General features: G+C 50.0%; 1 protein-coding gene across 1 annotated transcript in view; it reads right to left on the bottom strand.

Moving 5' to 3' along the window:
• Positions 1–13,476, bottom strand: part of RPS6KA1 (ribosomal protein S6 kinase A1) — a 59,898-nt gene extending 46,422 nt beyond the window's left edge. Inside the window, exons 1-2 of the mRNA XM_044671367.1 lie at positions 13,414–13,476; positions 6,258–6,302 (exon numbers count right to left, since the gene is read on the bottom strand). Of these exons, the coding sequence (XP_044527302.1) occupies positions 6,258–6,302; positions 13,414–13,476 (108 nt within the window). The remainder of the gene's footprint in view (positions 1–6,257; positions 6,303–13,413) is intronic.
• Between the last annotated feature and the right edge of the window lie 170 nt (positions 13,477–13,646).

Raw genomic sequence — 13,646 nt, 5'->3', positions numbered from 1 at the left:
TCCCGGTATTCTGCTGCTGATGCTACAAATCTCAAAACTCCATCATCTCTGAAGAATCAAAACTGCAGGAGACCAAGAGGGAAAAGGGTGAGCGTAAGAGGGTGCCAGCAATGACTTGTTTATAAATCATATTATTTAGGAAATGGAGAATTGGAAAAGGCAGCAAGCCAGGTAAGATTGGAGAGCAAAGGACAACTCGAAGACGTGTCACCCAAGTGCTGTGCTACTGCAGGACTGATTCTGAGGAAGGAAGGAAAGAAAAGCCCTTTACGAAGCATTTACTGTGTGCCAGGCCCTGCGCTAAACATTTTGTAAATATTATCTCATTTGAGCCTCACAATAACTTTGGGATGTGGGTGCAATCATAACCCTCAGTTTACTATTGACGAAACTGGGATAAGACAGAGAGACATCTGAGGCTGGGTTCGAACTGACTCTAAGCCCAATGCTTTATCGATATGCCCAGCTAGGGTGATATAAAACAAAGAAAGCATAAATCAAGGGCATGTACATTTGCCAAAGGAAAGTCTCCAGTATTCTGGGTAATTTCCATTTAAGGATGATAACTGACAGTCCTATAAATTGGAAGTTTTAAATTTTTTTTTGTTTCATGGATCTCTCGGACAGGTTGAGAAGTCTGTGAATCCCTTTTCAGAATAATGTGGGTTTTTTTGTTTGTTTGTTTTTAACAATATAGAGTCCAAAGTCTTAGGTAAATTCTGAGCTACACTGAGGACAGCTAGGAGGTTTAATGGATAGAGAGTAAGGCCTAGAGACAAGAGGTTTAAATCTGGCCTCGGACACTTCCTGGCTGTGTAATGCTGGGCAAGTCACTTAACTCCAAATGCCTACCCCTCACTGGTCCTTTGCCTTGGAGCTAATACTTGGTATTGATTCTAAGAAAGAAGTTTAGAATTTTTAAAAAACTACAGTGAGACTTTGGGAATATCTTTTGTATAGGAGTCTTAATAAATTAATTATACTAGAGTATAGTTATCAAAATACTAAAAATAAAAATTGGAGGACAGCTGGGTGGCTCAGTGGAATGAGAACCGAGCCTAGAGAAGGGAGATCCTGGGTTCAAATCTGGTCTCAGACATTTTCTAGCTGTGTGACCCTAGGCAAGTCACTTATCTTCAATTGTCTAGTCCTTACTGCTCTCCTGCCTTGGAACCAATACACAGTACTGATCCTAAGGTGGAAGGTGAGGATTTAAAAAAAAAATGGGGGGGTAGAAACGGGGTAGCTAGATAGCTCAGAGGATAGAGAATCAGGACTGGAGACTAGAGGTCCTGGGTTCAGAACCGACCTCAGACACTTCCTAGCTGTGTGACCCTGAACAAGTCACTTAACCCCTGATTGCCCAGCCCTTGCTGCTCTTCTGCCTTGGAACCAATACCCAGTATTGATTCTAGGATGGAAGGTAAGGGTTTCAATAAATAAATAAATTCAAAGACCCCTCTGAAATCCATCTGAGAACTCCTTGGGCATCCATAGATCTCAGGCCCCAAACCTCTAAGATAGGGTTTTAAAGCTTGCAATGTGTTTTACAAATGTTATATCACTTGAACCTTACAGCAGTCCTAGGCGGCGGGTGCCACTGGCAGCCCCACACCAGAGACAAGGAAACTTTAGGCTTTGGGAGGCTGGCCAGCCTCACATGAGCACGTGAAGGAAGGTTGGAAGCTGGGTCCTCCTGAACCCAAGGCCAAGAGTTTGGTCATTCTCTAGTCTAATCCTGGTTAGAAGGTGACGGGAAGGGGAGGCACAAGAGGGCATCTGTGGCATCCTCCACAGGGAGCTCCTGCATCCAGAAGGTCACAGAATCACTCTAGAATGGGCAGAGCACCCTCACTCCCACCCTGCACTCAGGAAGCTCCCCAGTGAGGTGGAAGAACCTAGAATGTACCAGTGAGCTCAGGCAGAAATATCTGGAGGGGTTAAGTGGAGTTGGCTGGCAGAGGGTAGGACAGAATGTATTCAAGGAAAAAGATGCCATTCTGATATGAGAAGGCAACAGAGGAATACCCACAAGAGCTAGCAGGATTCGGCAAATCTGAGTTTGAACTAACATTTATTTACTGTTTACTATATGTTAAGCTCTTTACAAATTTTTTTTCTCATTTGAGCCTCACAACATCCCTGGGAGGGAGGTGCTATGATTATCCCTATTTTACAGACAAAGAAACTGAGGCAGGCATAGGTGAAGTGACTTGCCCAGTTAAGTCTAAGGTAGGATTCAAACTCAGATTTGCCAACTCCTGCTCTCCATCCTAGCCCCAAAAGAATTATGGACCAAAATAGGCCTGGAAAGAGCTACAGAGACTAGGTGGGAGGGGGCAGTTTGGTTTCTACTTTTCTCTCATGCAGAACACTTAAAAAAATTTTTTTATTGATGTCTTATGTACAGTATAGTATTGACAGGCATGGATAGTTGAGATCTGTATCACTAGAGATTATACTAATAATAACAATAAAATTTATATAGCACTATTACATGCCAGGCACTTTAAAATTATTATCTCATTTGACAGATAATGATCCTGGGAGGTAGGGGCTATCATGATCCCTGTTTTATGGATGAGGAAACCGAGGCAAACAGAGGTTAAAGTGGTTTGCCCAAGGTTACATGGCTGGTAGATAAGTGAGGCCAAATTTGAACTCAGGTCTTCTTGGCTGTAGACCCAAAAGTATCCACTGAGTCCCTAGCTGCCTCTGCAACAAAATGTCCATGTGGACAATAAAATGTCAGCACAGTGGACAGCGTTTTGGATTTCATGTCAGAGGACGTGGGCTCAGTGATGACTGTGGGACAAGTGATTTTCTTTTTCTGGGCTTCAGTCTCCTCACCTGGAGGGAAATGAGGTGATTGGACCAGATCGATGACCTCTAAAGTCCCTACTTGTTCTAAGTCCGAAATCCAATGAAATCACAGATCCAACAGACAATTGCATATTTACAAGAGGAAGGAGAACATAAGAATTCTGCTGTTACCAGGCAGTGATCCCCTCATCCTTAGCAGCTTGGGAAAAAGGGACATGGCCAGAAGCCCCAGCTGGGTGACATCTGAGCCAGGATTAGAACCCAGGACTCTGGACTTTGACACAGACTCTCTGCTTTAGTGGGGAAGTGGTAGTTAGTGCTTTAGTGGGGAAGTGGTAGTAGTAGTCTCTCCCTCCTCAAATAATCAGGTATCTATTTGCCTCCCAAGCCACCCTGAAAGCAAGGCCAGTTTTTCCTTTTGTCTTTGCACCTCAGTGCCATTAATAAATGCTTGTTGGACTAGACCTGGGGGAGGGAGGGCCTCTGCCCTCTCCAATCACTTTGGGCAGGAAAGATCTGCCAAGAAACAGTTCTGTGGCCCTTCTGCCACACCCGGGCCCCACCTGCCCTCTAACTAACAGAAGCAAAGTCCAAGGAGATTGTTCACACACAGAGCTGGGCAGCCCCATTCTCTAGGGCAGACAAGTGGAGAAAGAGGGAGGGACAAGGTGATAACAATAACGGGCATCCAGCACTTCCTGAAAGAAGGGTCTGGAACCACCCAAAGTGAAGGTCACGTTCGCATAGGGCTGGCCTTATTCACAAAGCACTTCCCTAGAAGGATCATTATCCCCATTTTACAGCTAAGAAAACTGAGGCTCAGAATCAAGAAAGTGACTCACAGTTAAATCATTCGTGAAGTTGTAGGGACTTGTACTTCTGACTCAAAACCCAAGGCCTTTTGCACCCAGCTCCCAGACCACAGGCTCTCAACTCTCCCCACCATGTACTTCCCAGGGATGGCTCAATGTGCGAGCTCCTAGGTGATTTCTCCCAAATGTAGCACTCCCCCCTCCCATTGGCTCATCTTCCCTCTACAAGTCTAAATAGGCGATTCCTGTGGGGAGGGGAGGCCAGTCCACTTCTAGAGGTCCAGGCACTAGGACAGAAGAATACTGGGAGTCTCCAGTCCCCAATCTTTCCTCCCTGGAGAAGGGGGCCTCTTCTCCTGACTACGAATTAGTTCCACCATTCTGGGTATCACGGGATATTAAATCTAAAAATGGAAGCAACCTTCAAGGCCATCTAGTTCAACTCTCTCATTTTACAGATGAGGAAACCGAGGCTCAGATAGATGATGGACTTGGTGGTATCTGAACCTAGGGTCTCTGGCTCCCGGCAGGGCTCTTTCCACTGCACCAAGGTCAGTTTCCTCAGCTGTAAAATGGGGGCAAACTCTAACAAAGATTTGATACCTACTGAAATCATCAGAGCAAAACTCCGTGTCAGCCAAGAACTAGAATCCAAATGGGTGCCCACCCACAGGAGGCACTGGTGGGACAAATGACAGGGATGTGCATGTGGTGGGGGATAAAGGTATTGTTAAAAATGGACATATGGGTGGAAATCTGAGACACGTGCAAAGAACTGTCCACAGTGACTACAACTATGGAAACAAAACCATCCCTAAAAGGAAGCTAAACTCTGAGTAAGCAAATAAGCAACAGAGGTACCCGAGACCAAATAAGGACATCTCCTGGGGCAGGGGCAGATATTGTAGACACGGCCTGGACTAGGAGCCTCTGAAAGGTAGAGGGAGGGGTGGGAGTAGTCTGGGGGGCACCAGGCCTGACCACTGTCCCGCTGAGGGTCTCAGCTGCCCCATGCCTTCAGGGCCTTGGTTTCTTCCAGGATGAGGCTGACCTCCTGCCAGCATTCAGTGCTGCTGCACTCTGTCCCAGATCTCATCTCCCTTTTATCTCTCTGGTCCATCATCCCCTGTTCCTCAGCTGGCTCCTGGGGCCACCTCATCCCCCATGCTGGGCTAGAGCCCAGTAAGAGGCATGGGTGCCCCATGGGTCCCCGTCTCTTATTTCCCAGCTCCACACTACATTTCAGGCCTCAGTGACTACCAAGCAGTTAGTACAGCAGCCACCAGCCCCTCTGGAGAGTGGGGTCTCTGCTCCCATTCCAGGGCTCTCTCATCCAGTGATTATCACTAATTAGCCTCTCCCCTTTCCCAGGGAACTCTCCCTATCACCCCCCATCCCGTTATTGCAGCTGGGCCAAGCCCTGGGGCTCAAAGTTCTCCTTTATGATGCAGCTCATGGGGAGAGAAGAAGGGGAGGGGAAGGCAGAGAGAGGGTTACCTCAGGCCACCAAGCCCCAGAGAAGGGCAGGGGGAGCTGTGAGGAGAGGAATGACGGATTCAAAGGCCAGGACCTGGGTTCAAGCCTGACCTTGGTGTAGTCATTTCCCTTCCTCTGAAAGGGGTACACTAGTGAACAGTAAGCTCTAAGATCTGGTGAAAGCAAGTCCAATCCTGCAGCAAAGACCCTACGCCTCCTCAAACCTAGAAGTGGCCACGCTAAAGTCAGCAAAGCCCAGAAGAGATCCTGTGATGGGGGAGGCCCTCGGACCAGCCAATGCTCTGGGATTGCTAGCGAGTCCTTCCCTCACTGCTCTGGGCCTCAGCTTCCCCATCTGATTCAGATTGTCATCTATCCTATGCCCCAATCAGTTTGGAAAGCTTTGAGGAACGTGGAAGGACAATAAGAACCTTGGACTGATGGGAGCTGGTCAGAACCCCTGGGCTCTTCAGTTTGATCATATAACTCAGGAAAACTTGTGGGGAAATTCGTTATTATATGTAACTGGCAAAATAAATAAATTAAAATTTTAAAAAGAACCCCTCAGTCTGCCTTATTCTCTATATCTGGATCTGGAAAACGAAGGGGCTGCTGAGACGGACTGGGCAATCTTCCCAGACCTCACATTCTCTTCTAAGGCTGTCTCCAACTTGGACACTCTCTGCCTTAACATACCTTCCAGCTCTAACATTTTAGGCTCCAATGCCCTACTCACTCCTCCTCTCTAAGCAGCTAGGTGACACGGTGGATGCAGTGCTGCACCAGGACCCAGGAAGACCTGAGCTCAAACCCAACCTCAGAAATTCACTAGCCGTGTGACCCTGGCCAAGTCACTTCATCTCTGTTTGCCTCAGTTTCTCCCACACTGTAAAATGGCATAACGACGGCATCTCATTTCTAGGGTTGTGGTCAAATGAGATATTTGTAAAGCACTTAGCACAGTGCCTGTTTCTTAATAAATCCTTCCTTCTTTTTCTAGGTGAGATCCTACTTTCTGGGTATAACTGAAGTGTGAGTACCGCCTCAGACTGTGCAAGGAAAGCTTAAGACTCCCTTTCCCTTCCTAGAGCCTAAAATCTTCCGTTCCCCACACCCCACCACTCCAAAATTAGTCCTGATTCTTACCTTGGAGGTATGTCTTCCAGGGTCTTCTCCAGGAATTTGCCCATTCTAGAAAAAAGAAATAGGGGAGTACCTGTCAGAACTGATGGGGCTGGACAGCTTAATGAAAAAGGGATGCCAAAATGGGAGATAATTTGTCTCTTCTGAAATCTCAAAGTAGCTCACTGGGACCCCAAACACAGAGGATGAGATTAGGTATCAAGGTCGGGGGCACCCAGCCTTTTGATCTAATTTGATACCCTCATTTTACAAACAAGCTTGATGAAGGGATGAGACTTCCCCAAGGTCACTGTCCAGGCCATGGCTGCCCAAGAGAAGAGAGAGAATTTGTTTTGTTTTTAACCCTTACTTTCTGTCTTACTAACAGACGAGCAGTTAAGGGCTAGGCAATGGGGATTAAATGACTTGTTCAAGGTCACATAGCTAGAGCATGTCTGAAATCACAAATGAACCCAGGACCCTCCTATCTTTAGGCCTGGCTCTTTACCCACTGAACCACCTGTCTGGCCCCGACTAAACAGTTCCTATTTATTTCCAGCTCTGACATTCTCTGTTCTAAGGACCCTCCTAGTTCCAGCCTTCTAAGTTCTAAGGACCTTTCCAACTCCAACATTCTATCCCCTTACATCTCCTCCCAATATTTTGCTTAAGGGCCCTTTTAGTGCTGGCATTCCCCACTCTAAGGCCCTTCCAAGATCTGACATCCTCTGTCCTAAGATCCTATCTAATTCCAAGCTGTTAGGGAAACAAGTCTCAGTCACTTCAGTCCCTTTGGCCCCAGGATTTAGGTATCTGTTCCCTCATTTCCAGAAGGCCTCGAGCCTCTGCTCCTCAGGCGGGCACTGACTCTGAGCCAAAGATAGGGAATTTGTCCTGGGGAAAGCACCTAGTCCAGCCTGGCCCAAAGTGACCCATCCATCCATCCATCCCTCCTTTGTTTTCAAACCCAGGGCATCTGGGTCATTCTCAGGGAGAGCTGCCAGAGTCCTTCATGCCCTTCTAGATTCAAATAGCAGTCCCCAAATTTAGCCTCATCCATTCACTATGTGATCTGGGGTAGCTAACTGCCCTGACTCTGAGCCCAAGTTCCCTGCCTTAGGAAGCTGGGTAGGACTATAAGGAACAGGGATTTCTTGGAGGAAGAAACTAGGGTTCACAATACTTCAGTGGCCTTGCCTGTGGCTCTCCTCACTCCCCCCAACCCTGGGTGGCAGCCAGTAGAAGCCATGCCCAGTTACAAAACCCTTCCCTCCCGCCTTTCCCCAGGGCCATCTTTCCTTACAAGCCCTTTAATTCCCACTAATCCTCCCCAGAACAGAATTCAACTGTCTGTCCACCTCCCCCTCTGAATCTCTGGCTTTCTCTGAGTCCTCCCATCCCTGTGCTGAGTTCTAGGCTGGAACCCAGCACGCCACAGGTCAAACTCCCTCCCCAGACTTGGTTTCTCCTTCTGGACAGGAAGAGGAAGGGGCTGACATAAGCCTGAGAATAATGACATGGCTGTCATGTTATTAATATGGCATTCTAAGGTTTGCAAACTGGCACCTGGGTCGTCTCCTTTGCTTCTCACAATAGTCCTGTGAGGTAGGTGCTATTATTATCCACATTTTGCAAATGAGGAAACTTAAGGGGGTGGAGTGGGGCAGAGATTACGGTTTGATTTACTCACCCAAAAGGCCTGGGAAGGAGCACAAGAAAGATGCCTACTTGCATAATCCAAAACACCAGATAATCCAAAAACCATTCCCCTGAACAAAATTTGCTGAATTGAAACTAGCAAAGCTTTTTTTTTTAACCCTCACCTTCCGGCTTGGAGTCAATACTGTGTATTGGCTCCAAGGCAGAAGAGTGGTAAGGATAGGCAATGGGGGTTAAGTGACTTGCCCAGGGTCACACGGCTGGGAAGTGTCTGAGGCCAGATTTGAACTGAGGACCTCCCGTCTCCAGGCCTGGCTCTCAATCCACTGAGCTACCCAGCTGCCCCCTAGCAAATCTTTTAACTCACCTCTTTACTCCACCTGTGTGCAATTCAATTAGACCAGGGGCAAACTTTGCTGCCTGCCTGCCTGCCTGCCTGCCTGCCTTCCTCCCAACAAATGCCCAAGATGCCTCCCTGACCAGGTCACGTTCATTATGTTTCAGGCAACATCCCTACTTATCACACTACCACTGCATGGGGAAGGAGCCCTTGGTCTATGTCTGAGCCTGAGCTTTCCCTAGCAAAGTGAATCCCCGTTCCCCTTGACTTAAGGAGATGCTGTGGTGCAGTGAGAAGGCTGCTGGCTCTCGAATCAGATGCTCTGGATTCCAATCCTGCTTCTCTGAAATGTATTACCTGGGTGACTTTGGGCAGGTCACTGAACCTCCTCAGGCTTGCTTCAGCTCTCTTTTCTGTAAAAATGAGGGGATTGGACTAGATGGCCTCCGAGGAGCTGTTGAATTCTGGATTGGGTGAGCCCCTTGATTTCCTCCAAGGGAGCCCCCAGAACAGAAGGGCAGGGGAAGGGCTGATGAGGATGAATAAACTGGAAAATGGAGTCCTGCAGCCCCTCAGAGTAGGCAGAAAGTCTTTTCGGTGGTCTAGACAGCAATTCTTGATGGGTGTCTCAGTCCCACCCCTTCCTTTCCCCACCAGAGAAAAATAGCTCTGGTTTAGGGCAGGGGGGAGGGGAGAGGATTTGACTTCCCGTGAAACTGAGGAGCAGATGGAGGAAGAAAACACCAGCCACCACAGAGACAGGAAGCGACCGTGGGCACCAGGTTCGGATGCCAGTCTTGGCATCGGGTAGCCCTGCGTCCTGCTGGTCACCCTGGGGCTGTGTGCCAGGGCAGATCAGTACACCCATCCCTTAGCTGAGAGCCAAGGCAGGAGCGGGGAAAAGTATGTGTGTACAGAGATTGTCCCCAGAACACCCTCTTCTCAGGGACTCTATTTGGCAATTAAAGTCCCCCCCCCCCCACTATGCTTCCTGTCCACCTTTCCAGGTTTACTAGCACATTCCTCTTCCTCATAGGGTGGATCTTTAGTACTTGGCCTGCCTGCTGTTTGCTTTATGTTCCACCTGTTCCCATCTCCCACCTCTGTATCTTTGCACAAGCTGCTCTATATGCCAGGAGTGCGCTCTCCTCAACAGACTCAAGTGCCATTCCCTAAATGAAGCCTACTAGATATCCTTGTGCCTTCCCTCCCAGAAATCACTTTGTATATATTTTGTATATCTGTATACACATTGTTTCCCCCTAATAGAATATAAGCTCTTTGAGAGAGGAACTGTTTCTTCTTTGTATCCCTGGCATATAATAGGCATTGAGAACTGTATATCTAAATAGAGCTGGAAGGGACTGTCGGGATTATCTAGCCTAAGCTCCTTATTTTACAGTTGAAGAAACTAAGGCTCAGAAACAAGAGAGTAGTAGATTAACATTATTAAAATAAATTTAATTTTATTAAGTTATTTTTAATTAAAATTCAAAGTCACTCACTGAGCTAGGAAGTGGCAAAGCTGGGGCTCTAAATTGGATCCCCAGCCTCCATCTTAATTCTTTGCCATACTGATCACAAGATCACTTAGGCCATGGTTTCCTTATCTGTAAAATGAGGGGGTTAGACTAGATGGCCTGTGAGGTCCCTGCCCAGTTATGGCTTGGCGTTACCATGAAGAAATAGCAGTGATTTCACATTTCTCAAAACCTTGAGGTTTACAAAGTCCTTTCCATGAAAATAATTGGCTCCATTTTACAGAAGGAGAAACTGAGGTCCAGGGAGATATGACTTGCCTAAGATCACACAGCTCTTGGCAAACCCAAGTCTCCTGCTATTAATATGCCCTCTATTGGCTGTGTCTCTGCCCATTTAGGGCAGGAAGGGGTAGAAGGAGGGAGGGAGGGAAGAGGAGTCCTTTTGGGTTCCCTGTAGCTCCATTGTGTCCCTCCCCCACACCGCCCAGACTGATTCAGTGGCCGTGGCACCTATACCTGGAGGTCAGGCTGACTATCGGTTACATGTCACCGGGGCTGAAAGCAGACACGGTGTTCTGGGGAGAACAGCAGGGCCCCTGTTCTCTCGTGAGAACAGCCCAACCCTCCGGAGCCAGCTTCAGCCACCCGCCCGGCCCCACAGCTCCTGTTACCCAAACAATAACATGCAGTCAGTCATCTGGCACCTTCTGTGGAGGCAGAGGGTTGGGGCCCAGTGCTGTCTCCCCAACTCTTGGAGTTAGAAGAAGAGGGGGGCCGGGATGGGTGCCTTCATCCCAAGGACAGCCCCATATCCTGGGGGGCCGTGAGCAAGAGGTCCATCCCTACAGTCCCTGGAGAAGGTGAGGAGAATTGGGGCCCAGCCCTGGGTAATATAGCCCCGACTCCTCTCAACAGAAACAGAAACAGAATGACTGGTTCAAGATTACTCTGTACATTTAAGATAAAGCGAGGAACAGAACTGAGTCACAAAACTGTTGTAATAGAACTGATGGGACCCAACCCCTTGATTCTACACAAGGGGAAACTGAGGCCCAGGAAAATGACACAGTTGTGGGATCCCAGACTGGGAGCTGGAAGAGGCCCTCAAGAACACCTAGCCTAGTCCTTTCATTTTATGGATGAGGAGGTGGTCCTAGAGAGGGTGCAAACAACTTGCCCAATATCACACAGGCAAGATTTAAATAAAGGTCTTAAAATTCCAAATCCAGCATTACATTGCCTCTCAAGAGGGAGGTAATCTAGCTACTTGAACCTAGGTCTCCTAGCTCACTAAAGGGTTATTTCCTATCCACTGCCACCCCAATTCCTCATGAATCCTCTCCTGCTTTTTTCCCCTACCCCTGCTCAATGTATAGAGGTAGGGGGTCCCTGCATCCAAAGTGAGCACCAACTCTGCTATCATTTTGCCCATTTGCCCAACCCCATTACATATGTCCCCTTTCAGAAAAAGCCATCCTCAACCCAGTTCTCTAACCTGGAATCCCTGGCAAGAACCTGATCTCTGAATAAGATTCCTAAAATGAGTTGAGGTCAGGAATGGGGGTGGAAAGCTTGAGCCCCATGCTGAGACCCTGAGCCCTTCCCCTCCAGCATGACCTCAGGGCTGGACAGTCTGCCATGTCCTCATCTTGGTCTGTCCTTGTCCCCTTCCCCCCAAGTAAATGCAAAAGGCTGCTCTCTAGTCAGAGCCCTAGTACTCCTGGGTCCCTTAGGAGAAGTATAAAGATCAATCAGAGGCAGAAGCCTCCCTTGCCATCTCCCTTGCTGTGCCCTGCCCCACCCTGGCACCTCTGTTCTCCAGGACCAGACCCCCCTCCCCCCAGTATGGTGAGAGAGAAGGAGCAGAAACAAGGCCAGCCTCGGCTCCTCACCTCTCCTCGGGTGATTGAGTGAGCAAGGGAGCCTGTGAGTCAGCGGGACGGTGATGCTGGGCCTGTAAAACTTCATGGCAAGAATCCCAGGGCAATTTACTTCAAATTGCTCCTTCAGGGCTGTTACCTAATCCCCCAAAGGGCCCACCCCTAAATCTCCAGCCACCCCCTTTAAAGGCCCAGCAGCAGCCAGCCACACTGGGGGCTAAGGGACCCCTCTGGATGACCCTTTGGTGTGCCTCCCTCACCACTTCCCTCAGGCCTAGGCCCCAACCCATAGAACCAGGGATCGTGCCCACTGAAGCACATGCAGGGATGGGCAGGTGATCTGGGCCCTGAGGCTCTGCGTGCCAGGGCAGCAGCCAGGACATCTCCTCCTGCTCAGCTTCGATGGGAATTAGAAGCCCAGGGCCTGGCTCACCCAGCTTCCCCAGAGCATCAAGCTTGGTGGAGATCCAGTTTTTACTCTGAGCCCAGCTAAGCAACAGCACTTGGGGACCAAGGGTTCAATACCCAAACCTTCTCAAAGTTGGGCTAACATTTTGCAAAGAAACGGGACAGAAGCTGCCTCTTAATTTGAGAAAGGGAGAGGAGATCCCAGGAGAGATTGCTCTTTTCTCAGAAATTGGAGGTAAGGCTAAGAAGCCAATACTGTGCCCTCAGGTAGGGGTGGTGGTGGTGGAAAGGCTTTGTAGCCCTTCTCAGACCTATGATCTTCTGTTTGGTTAGCACTGGGTATTCTTCTCCTCAATCCCAGAAGAGCATAGATCTCTTCCAAATCTCCTCTCAAAAATCACCCTAAAGGCACCCAGGGACCTTACTGACTACTTTGGAAGACACTAAGTTGCAGGTAAAACTCAGAAACATGGCAACCTCCTTCCTGGGGCATAGGTCTCTGCACCCAGCCCCTGCAAGGAAGAAAAGCCAGAGGATCATAGGAACCACTGGCCGGAAGCAGGCCCTGGCATCATTCCTGGGACCCACAAGGCCATTCCTTAGTTCAGGGGAGACTTAGCTGGCCCAGCCCTGCCAAATAGAGTAGTCTGATATGGGAGAGGATGGGGAGAGAACAAGCCCTCCGGCGGCCAGAAGCAGCTGGGGACAGTGAGAACAAGAGACCTGTTTGGGAACAGGCTAAAGCCAGAAGGGGAAAACTACTGGGAGAGACGGTTCCATAGCCCGTGCCAGCACTCTGGCATCCGGGCATTCCTACTCCTACCTGCTGGTACTGGGGGAGTTCAGCAGAACTCTCGCCTGAGTGGCTGCCCCCCAACCAACCCCCAGAAAGGTGTGCAAGTGTGAGGGGTGGAGCAGCTGGTCCTCGGGATTCCCTCCCCGCCCCCCAGGGACGTATGTGTATAAGGAGTTACAACCCTCCGCACCCTAACACACACGAGTGGCTCATCTGGGAACAAAACTCCAGCTTTGGACTCCCTCTTCTCCTCTCCCTCACTTGGCCCCTGGGAGCCGCCCTGCCAGACTCCCCGGGACGCTCTGCCCCAGCGGTGCCCCTCCCCGTGAGTGGGGCCGTATCATAAGAGCAGACCCCTCCTCAAATTTCTCCCGGGCTGGGGTGGGGGGGAGGGTGTGGAGAGTGAGGTGGAGAGGGAAGAGCGATGCAGCTAGACTGTGGGGTCAGTCCTGGGAGATCCAGCTGTTCCTCCCGCCACCACCAGCTGCAGCGCCGTCTTTGTCTCTCCTGGGCTGGGGGCTCCCATCGCAACGGACCCAGTCCAGGCCGGATCCTGGAAGGTCCCGCCCGCCACCGCCCTGAGACTCGAGAGTCCCGGCCACCCAGCCCCGCTCACCTCGGGATCCAGTGGAAGCAGCTCGGTGAGCGGCCAGGGCTCCCCGAGCTGGGCGAGCGGCATCGTGCCGGCGGCCCCCTGGGCTGGCGCGGCTGCGGCTACGGCTCCAACTCCGGCTCCCGCGCCCCGCGCCCCGAACCCCACGCACCGTTCCTGCACTTCTTACTCCCTCGGTCCGTCCGCGCTGCCCTGGGGGGGCGGGGCCCCGCCACCGCCGCCGCTGCCGCCGCCGG

The sequence above is a fragment of the Gracilinanus agilis genome, chromosome 3 (assembly GCF_016433145.1).
Source record: "Gracilinanus agilis isolate LMUSP501 chromosome 3, AgileGrace, whole genome shotgun sequence".
Classification (NCBI taxonomy): Eukaryota; Metazoa; Chordata; class Mammalia; order Didelphimorphia; family Didelphidae; genus Gracilinanus; species Gracilinanus agilis.
The sequence above is the reverse complement of the archived record's forward strand: the minus strand, read 5'-3'. Positions and strand labels throughout refer to the sequence as shown.